The 9,492-nt window shown below is 54.1% G+C and overlaps 1 protein-coding gene across 1 annotated transcript in view; it reads right to left on the bottom strand.

The window, feature by feature from the left end:
- Positions 1-554, bottom strand: part of LOC138373180 (perilipin-4-like) — a 786-nt gene extending 232 nt beyond the window's left edge. Inside the window, exon 1 of the mRNA XM_069339208.1 lies at positions 1-554. This exon is cut by the window's left edge and continues 232 nt beyond it. Coding sequence (XP_069195309.1) covers positions 1-554 — 554 coding nt within the window.
- Positions 555-9,492: the final 8,938 nt, after the last annotated feature.

The raw sequence follows: 9,492 nt of genomic DNA, 5'->3' as shown, positions 1-9,492 counted from the left end.
GGTCCGGTTGCCACAAGTCCGGTTGCCATAAGTCCAGTTGCCACAAGTCCGGTTGCCACAGGTCCGGTTGCCACAGGTCCAGTTGCCACAAGTCCAGTTGTCACAAGTCCAGTTGCCACAGATCCAGTTGCCCCAAGTCCAGTTGCCACAGGTCCAGTTGCCACAGGTCCAGTTGCCCCAAGTCCAGTTGCCACAGGTCCAGTTGTCACAGGTCCGGTTGCCACAGGTCCGGTTGCCACAGGTCCGGTTGCCACAGGTCCAGTTGTCACAGGCCCAGGTGCCACAGGTCCGGTTGCCACAAGTCCGGTTGCCACAGGTCCGGTTGCAACAGGTCCAGTTGCCCCAAGTCCAGTTGCCACAGGTCCAGTTGCCACAGGTCCAGTTGCCACAGGTCCAGTTGCCACAGGTCCAGTTGCCCCAAGTCCAGTTGCCACAGGTCCAGTTGTCACAGGTCCAGTTGCCACAGGTCCGGTTGCCACAGGTCCAGTTGCCCCAAGTCCAGTTGCCAAAGGTCCAGTTGTCACAGGTCCGGTTGCCACAGGTCCGGTTGCCATAAGTCCGGTTGTCACAGGCCCAGTTGCCACATGTCCGGTTGCCACAGGTTCAGTTGCCACAAGTCCGGTTGCCACAGGTCCGGTTGCCACAGGTCCGGTTGCCACCAGAGATCTGTGCCAAAGCAGCCTGTAAATCAATATGTGTGTGTGGGATGATTGTGAGAGGGGGCGAGTGGCCAGTCTTCCAACGTGTCCGTACACTTCAAGTGGCCCAAATGTTCACGCCATGAACCACAGCGTTAACATCCTGGAGTGTATGTGGAATAATAAGCAGCGAAATATTGACGCTACCTCAGTACGCTTCAGGTTAGACAACAGCTGTGTATATACGGTGCTTCTGACTGCCACTTGAGAACTCTTGGTGCACTTATTAACACGGCAGACGGCAAGAGATTATTGAGAATATGCGTTATTGATACGACTAACAACACACACACGCACACGCGCACAGACGCACGCACTCACACACACACACGCATGCACGCGTGCAAACACACACACACACACACACACACACACACACACACACACACACACACACACACACACACACACACACACACACACACGTTATATGACAAAGAGTGCTGAGAAGACGGGATACCACGAGCGTAGCTCTCATCCTGTAACTACACTTAGGTAATTACTTAGGTAATTACACACACACACACACAAGACGGTAATGGCAGGTACTAGTTTGGTCACCCTATTTCACTCAACTACTTTTACCTCTATTAATGTCACTAAACACTGAAATCTAGACCCCCCCATGTATACAATCGAACATACTGAAACGTTGATTTTTCGGTTCAAGATAAAATGTCTTTTGCATGACAGCACAAAATAACGTGTGTGGGACATCCCAAAATAACAGACATGACTCGGTTATCACCAAACGTTCACAACAGGTGTGACAGAGGCAACCTAATTGTGTAGAGAACATCCCAAGGTTAACTGGTTAACTGCAGAAAAGGCCTAAGGCCCAAACGAGGCCGCTCCTGTTTGGTACCCACCCAAACGTATTTGTATAATACGTCTAACCTTTGCTTGGAAGACTCCAACTATCCCGCGTCAATAATGTTACCCGATAATCTGTTACCTGGGGCATACCTGGAGAGGATTTCGAGAGTTCTTCTCCTCGCCGAGCTCGGCCAGGGGGGGGGGGGAGGGGAGGGGGGGTTAGGCTTATTTGCTAAATCAACACCACCATTCTTACCGTGTTCGTCTAGGAAAGCATTAACCCGTTCTCCCGATTTACCGCTCCGTGAAATATTGAACTGGTTTGCCTGAAGCCGATGGATGAATTACCGCCGGAGATTGTTCTACAATCATGTTCATGTTCATGTTCATGAATTACATGTTCTTGAGATTGGTACCACCAGACCAGAGTTGTTTGTGCTCGCTCCTTGCTTGCTCGCTATTCCCCCCCCCCCCTCACCGTCTGTCTGTCTGTCTCGCTCTCCTTAAAATAACGTGATACGAACTAATAATTCGATCACATGGAAGTATATAAAAAGAAAGTAAAAGAGAGAGAGAGAGAGAGAGAGAGAGAGAGAGAGAGAGAGAGAGAGAGAGAGAGAGAGAGAGAGAGAGAGAGAGAGAGAGAGAGAGAGAGAGAGAGAGAGACAGAAGGGGGGGGGAGTTTGGGGGGGGCGTGTTGTGTAGGCTGGTCACGGAGGGGGCGTTACGCCCTCGTCAATAACAATGTTAGCTGGGGGTGTTAGTGCCCAACTGGCTAGTGCCCACCCACTGCTCGAGGGAAGGGGGAGGGAACGGTAGAAATGAAGAGGATGGATTAAGAGAACGTTCAAATCCAGAGGCCCGACAGCAGTGCTAGCTTAGGCAGTGATGTGGTGGAGGCAGGCACCATACACAGTTTCAAATGTAGATATGATAGAGTCTAATAGGCTCAGGAATCTGTACACCTGTTGATTGACAGTTGAGAGGCGGGACCAAAGAGCCAAAGCTCAAGCCCCGCAAGCACAACTAAGTGAGTACTATTTAAATCCACCGGTGCTATTCCGTCTTGAGTACTGCTCGGTATTCACTTTCCCTTTCAGAGCAGGAGAGACTGCAGAATTAGAAGGAATACAGAGAACATATACGGCACGCATAGACATGATAATACATCTGAATCATTGGAACCGTCTTAAAGCTTTCAAACTGTATTCTCTGGAAAAGAGAGAAGAGATGTATCAAATAATATTTACATGGAAGATACTGGAAGGCCAGGTCCCAAATTTGCACAGTAGAATAACAACATACTGGAGCGAAAGGTACGGAAGGAAATGCAGAATAGAACCAGTGAGTAGTAGAGGTGCCATAGGCACAATCAGAGAACACTTCTTGAGATTCTTGAGGTTATCTTGAGATGATTGAAACTGATCAGAGGCTGTTCAACACCCTTCCATTAGCAAGCATTATCAATATTGCCGGAAAAAAGGTGGATGTATTCAAGAGGCACCTGGATAAGTTCTTGCAAGAAGTGCCGGACCAACCGGCACACTGTGCAACATAACCCCAGCAGGCACAGTACAACATAACCCCAGTAGGCACAGTGTAACATGACCCCAGTAGGCATAGTGTAACATGACCCCAGTAGGCACAGTGTAACATAACCCCAGTAGGCACAGTGTAACATGACCCCAGTAGGCATAGTGTAACATGACCCCAGTAGGCATAGTGTAACATGACCCCAGTAGGCACAGTGTAACATGACCCCAGTAGGCACAGTGTAACATGACCCCAGTAGGCACAGTGTAACATGACCCCAGTAGGCATAGTGTAACATGACCCCAGTAGGCACAGTGTAACATAACCCCAGTAGGCACAGTGTAACATGACCCCAGTAGGCATAGTGTAACATGACCCCAGTAGGCACAGTGTAACATGACCCCAGTAGGCATAGTGTAACATGACCCCAGTAGGCACACTGTGCAACATAACCCCAGTAGGCACAGTGTAACATGACCCCAGTAGGCACAGTGTAACATAACCCCAGTAGGCATAGTGTAACATGACCCCAGTAGGCACAGTGTAACATGACCCCAGTAGGCACAGTGTAACATGACCCCAGTAGGCACAGTGTAACATGACCCCAGTAGGCACAGTGTAACATAACCCCAGTAGGCACACTGTGCAACATAACCCCAGTAGGCACAGTACAACATAACCCCAGTAGGCACAGTGTAACATGAACCCAGTAGGCACAGTGTAACATAACCCCAGTAGGCACACTGTGCAACATAACCCCAGTAGGCATAGTGTAACATGACCCCAGTAGGCACAGTGTAACATGACCCCAGTAGGCACAGTGTAACATGACCCCAGTAGGCACAGTGTAACATGACCCCAATAGGCACAGTGTAACATGACCCCAGTAGGCACAGTGTAACATAACCCCAGTAGGCACAGTGTAACATAACCCCAGTAGGCACACTGTGCAACATAACCCCAGTAGGCATAGTGTAACATGACCCCAGTAGGCACAGTGTAACATGACCCCAGTAGGCACAGTGTAACATGACCCCAGTAGGCACAGTACAACATAACCCCAGTAGGCACAGTGTAACATGACCCCAGTAGGCACAGTGTAACATAACCCCAGTAGGCACAGTGCAACATGCCCCCAGTAGGCACAGTACAACATAACCCCAGTAGGCATAGTGTAACATGACCCCAGTAGGCACAGTGTAACATGACCCCAGTAGGCACACTGTGCAACATAACCCCAGTAGGCACAGTACAACATAACCCCAGTAGGCACAGTGTAACATGACCCCAGTAGGCACAGTGTAACATGACCCCAGTAGGCACAGTACAACATAACCCCAGCAGGCACAGTACAACATAACCCCAGTAGGCACAGTACAACATAACCCCAGTAGGCACAGTGCCACATAACCCCAGTAGGCACAGTGCCACATAACCCCAGCAGGCACAGTGCCACATAACCCCAGTAGGCACAGTGCCACATAACCCCAGCAGGCACAGTGCAACATAACCCCAGTAGGCACAGTGTAACATGACCCCAGTAGGCACAGTGCAACATAACCCCAGTAGGCACAGTACAACATAACCCCAGCAGGCACAGTACAACATAACCCCAGTAGGCACACTGTGCAACATGACCCCAGTAGGCACAGTGTAACATGACCCCAGTAGGCATAGTGTAACATGACCCCAGTAGGCACAGTGTAACATGACCCCAGTAGGCACAGTGCAACATAACCCCAGTAGGCACAGTGTAACATGACCCCAGTAGGCACAGTGTAACATGACCCCAGTAGGCACAGTACAACATAACCCCAGTAGGCACAGTACAACATAACCCCAGTAGGCACAGTGTAACATGACCCCAGTAGGCACAGTGTAACATGACCCCAGTAGGCACAGTGTAACATGACCCCAGTAGGCACAGTGCAACATAACCCCAGTAGGCACAGTGTAACATGACCCCAGTAGGCACAGTACAACATAACCCCAGTAGGCACAGTGCAACATGACCCCAGCAGGCACAGTGCAACATGACCCCAGTAGGCACAGTGTCACATAACCCCAGCAGGCACAGTGCCACATAACCCCAGTAGGCACAGTGCAACATAACCCCAGTAGGCACAGTGCAACATAACCCCAGTAGGCACAGTGCAACATAACCCCAGTAGGCACAGTGCAACATAACCCCAGTAGGCACCGTGCAACATAACCCCAGTAGGCACAGTGCAACATACTGCAATAGCTTTTCACTGTCAGTGCAAGAGGGGTCAGAGAAGGCACTGACACCACGATCAAGTGCATGGTGGGGGAGAGGTGCCAGGGGCAGGATGGATGGGGGGAAGAGGAGGGATGGAAGAAGAGGGAATAATAGAGGAGCGGGGACGTAAGAGGAGGGGAAGGATGGAAAAGGAGGGATGGGGAAGGGACAGGAGGCATGGAAGGGAAAAGATACAGGAGGATTGGAAGATTGAAGAGGATGAGAGAGAAGGAAGTGGAGGATGTAAGAGGAGGGAGCAGGAAGAGAAGTGGGATGGAAGAAGATGACTTGAGATGACTTCGGGGCTTAACGTCCCCGCGGCCCGGTCCTCGAAAAGGTCTCCTTTTTGTTGCACATCCCCGGGAAGCAGCCCGTAGCAGCTGTCTAACTCCCAGGTACCTATTTACTGCTAGGTGAACAATTGCATCAGGGTGAAAGAAACTCTGCCCATTTATTTCTGCCTCCACCGGGGATCCAACTCGGAACCTCAGGATTACGAATCTGAAGCGCTGTCCACTCAGTTGTCAGGCCCCTATTTCCCAAGCCTCGTCCCCAACCCTCCCCCAAGCCTCGTCCCCAACCCTCCCCCAAGCCTCGACCCCAACCATCCCCCAAGCCTCGTCCCCAACCCTCCCCCAAGCCTCGTCCCCAACCCTCCCCCAAGCCTCCCCAAGCCTCGTCCCCAACCCTCCCCAAGCCTCGTCCCCAACCCTCGTCCCCAACCCTCCCCAAGCCTCGTCCCCAACCATCCCCCAAGCCTCGTCCCCAACCTTCCCCTAAGCCTCGTCCCCAACCTCCCCCCAAGCCTCGTCCCCAACCTCCCCCAAGCCTCGTCCCCAACCTTCCCCAAGCCTCGTCCCCAACCTCCCCAAGCCTCGTCCCCAACCTCCCCCAAGCCTCGTCCCCAACCCTCCCCAAGCCTCGTCCCCAACCTTCCCCCAAGCCTCGTCCCCAACCTCCCCCAAGCCTCATCCCCAACCTCCCCCAAGCCTCGTCCCCAACCTCCCCCAAGCCTCGTCCCCAACCTCCCCCAAGCCTCGTCCCCAACCCTCCCCAAGCCTCGTCCCCAACCTTCCCCCAAGCCTCGTCCCCAACCTCCCCCCAAGCCTCGTCCCCAACCTCCCCCAAGCCTCGTCCCCAACCTCCCCCAAGCCTCGTCCCCAACCTCCCCCAAGCCTCGTCCCCAACCTCCCCCCAAGCCTCGTCCCCAACCTCCCCCAAGCCTCGTCCCCAACCTCCCCCAAGCCTCGTCCCCAACCTCCCCCAAGCCTCGTCCCCAACCCTCCCCAAGCCTCGTCCCCAACCTTCCCCCAAGCCTCGTCCCCAACCTCCCCCAAGCCTCGTCCCCAACCTCCCCCAAGCCTCGTCCCCAACCCTCCCCAAGCCTCGTCCCCAACCTTCCCCCAAGCCTCGTCCCCAACCTCCCCCCAAGCCTCGTCCCCAACCTTCCCCCAAGCCTCGTCCCCAACCTCCCCCAAGCCTCGTCCCCAACCTCCCCCAAGCCTCGTCCCCAACCTCCCCCAAGCCTCGTCCCCAACCTCCCCCAAGCCTCGTCCCCAACCTCCCCCCAAGCCTCGTCCCCAACCTTCCCCTAAGCCTCGACCCCAACCCTCCCCCAAGCCTCGTCCCCAACCTCCCCCAAGCCTCGTCCCCAACCTTCCCCCAAGCCTCGTCCCCAACCTTCCCCCAAGCCTCGTCCCCAACCCTCCCCCAAGCCTCGTCCCCAACCTCCCCCAAGCCTCGTCCCCAACCTTCCCCCAAGCCTCGTCCCCAACCTTCCCCCAAGCCTCGTCCCCAACCCTCCCCCAAGCCTCGTCCCCAACCTTCCCCCAAGCCTCGTCCCCAACCCTCCCCCAAGCCTCGTCCCCAACTTCCCCCAAGCCTCGTCCCCAACCTTCCCCCAAGCCTCGTCCCCAACCTTCCCCTAAGCCTCGTCCCCAAACTTCCCCCCAAGCCTCGTCCCCAACCCTCCCCCAAGCCTCGTCCCCAACCTTCCCCCCAAGCCTCGTCCCCAACCTTCCCCTAAGCCTCGTCCCCAAACTTCCCCCCAAGCCTCGTCCCCAACCTTCCCCCCAAGCCTCGTCCCCAACCTTCCCCCAAGCCTCGTCCCCAACCTTCCCCCAAGCCTCGTCCCCAACCTTTCCCTAAGCCTCGTCCCCAACCTCCCCCAAGCCTCGTCCCCAACCTTTCCCTAAGCCTCGTCCCCAACCCTCCCCCAAGCCTCGTCCCCAACCTCCCCCAAGCCTCGTCCCCAACCCTCCCCCAAGCCTCGTCCCCAACCAGCCCCCAAGCCTCGTCCCCAACCTTCCCCCAAGCCACGTCCCCAACCTTCCCCCCAAGCCTCGTCCCCAACCTCCCCCCCAAGCCACGTCCCCAACCTTCCCCCCAAGCCTCGTCCCCAACCTCCCCCCCAAGCCACGTCCCCAACCTTCCCCCAAGCCTCGACCCCAACCTTCCCCCCAAGCCTCGTCCCCATCCTTGCCAGCCACTTCTACAGGCAATATGTCTGCGTTCTCCCGCCTTGCCAATTCCAGTGTGGGCTAGTCAGTGTGTGGCGTCCATCCCGTGGGCCCCAAAGGACTCCACCACTGACCTGAGGCGTGTGCAGCCTGTGCCACTCTAGTCACCGCTCCGTAAAAACCTGGGGCCAGATTCACGAAAGCACTTACGCAACCACTTACGAACGTGAACATCTTTCCTCAATCTTTGACGGCTTTGGTTACATTTATTAAACAGTTTACAAGCATGAAAACTTCCCATTCAACTGTTGTTATTGTTATAAACAGCCTCCTGGTGCTTCGGAGCTCATTAACTGTTTAATAATTGGAAACAAAGCCGCCAAAGCTTATGAAAAGATGTACAGGTTCGTAAGTGTTTGCGTAAGTGCTTTCGTGAATCTGGCCCCAGAACCCAAGCAACCCACCTAACCTATCGAGGCCGAGGCATGGAAAACGTCAATATTACGGTGCTTTAATTGGTATTAATACGGCGCATTATTTTACGAATAGCAAAAGCGTACCATTGACTCCTAGCTTTATAGCTGCGGATTCAACCTTAATGGGCTCTGGGCTAAAGCTTTTTCGTAAAGCTTGAGCCTTAGGGACCACTAGGGAGCTCTGGGTGGTTGGTGCCTTATGATACCACTGTCTAACAGCCTGTTAGACCAGACCACCAACAGGAGGATTATAGGCAGAGACCGGGCCGCGAAGACAACGATCCCCGGATCAACCTCACGATATCCCTTCAACTGGCAGCCTCTCTGTCCTCCACACTGCTAGTTCTGGAGGCTGGGGAAGCACTGGGGATATGAGGACAAGGTGCTGGGATATGAGGTCAAAGAGCTGGGGTATGAGGTCAAGGAGCTGGGATATGAGGACAAGGAGCTGGAATATGAGGGCAAGGTGCTGGGATACGAAGTCAAGGAGCCGAGATACGAGGACAAGGTGCTGGGATACGAGGACAAGGTGCTAGGATACGAGGACAAGGTGCTGGGATACGAGGACAAGGTGCTAGGATACGAGGACAAGGTGCTGGGATACGAGGACAAGGAGCTGGGATAGGACGGAGGGGGAAGGAATGGCCACCAACCACCTGGAACGTCCGGAATAGCTACATCCGACGTTCTCAGAGCCAAGATTTATCAGGCATTTACCCAACCACTTGTACCAAACCTGTATACATCCTTCTCCCCCCATCACGGCGGCTTTGTTTACATTCACTAAACAGTTTACGAGCTCCGAAGACACTACGAGCTTATTTACAATAACAACACCCTTCAAATGCGAAAATTTCACAGCTCGGAAACTGCATAATATATATTGTAAACAAAGCCGCTATGATTCTGGAAAGATGTAGGGGTTTCGTAAGCCTGATGAATCCCGGCCCAAGTGTTTGATTATAGTGAAATGCAAATGGCCGACGATGCAGGCAGGGGAGGGGTCGGTGGAGGGGTGGGGGGTTGTGGGGGGAGTGGGGGAGGAGGGAAGGGGGGAAGGGGGGGGAGGGTGGTCATTCATCATACTCTTTTGCTGGATGTGAAAAATGGTGCCTTAGAGTGGCAGTATTTCCAAACTTTCATATTTGATGGCAGCACTTAATCTTGCCCTCTGTTCACACGTCAGTGGGTATGTGCCGGGAGTACCGGGGGGGTACTGCTGGGGGTACCCGGAGTACCAATAGTACTAG

Source organism: Procambarus clarkii, chromosome 41, assembly GCF_040958095.1.
Source record: "Procambarus clarkii isolate CNS0578487 chromosome 41, FALCON_Pclarkii_2.0, whole genome shotgun sequence".
Lineage (NCBI taxonomy): Eukaryota > Metazoa > Arthropoda > Malacostraca > Decapoda > Cambaridae > Procambarus > Procambarus clarkii.
Note: the sequence above shows the minus strand (reverse complement) of the source record. Positions and strands in the feature narration are given on the sequence as shown.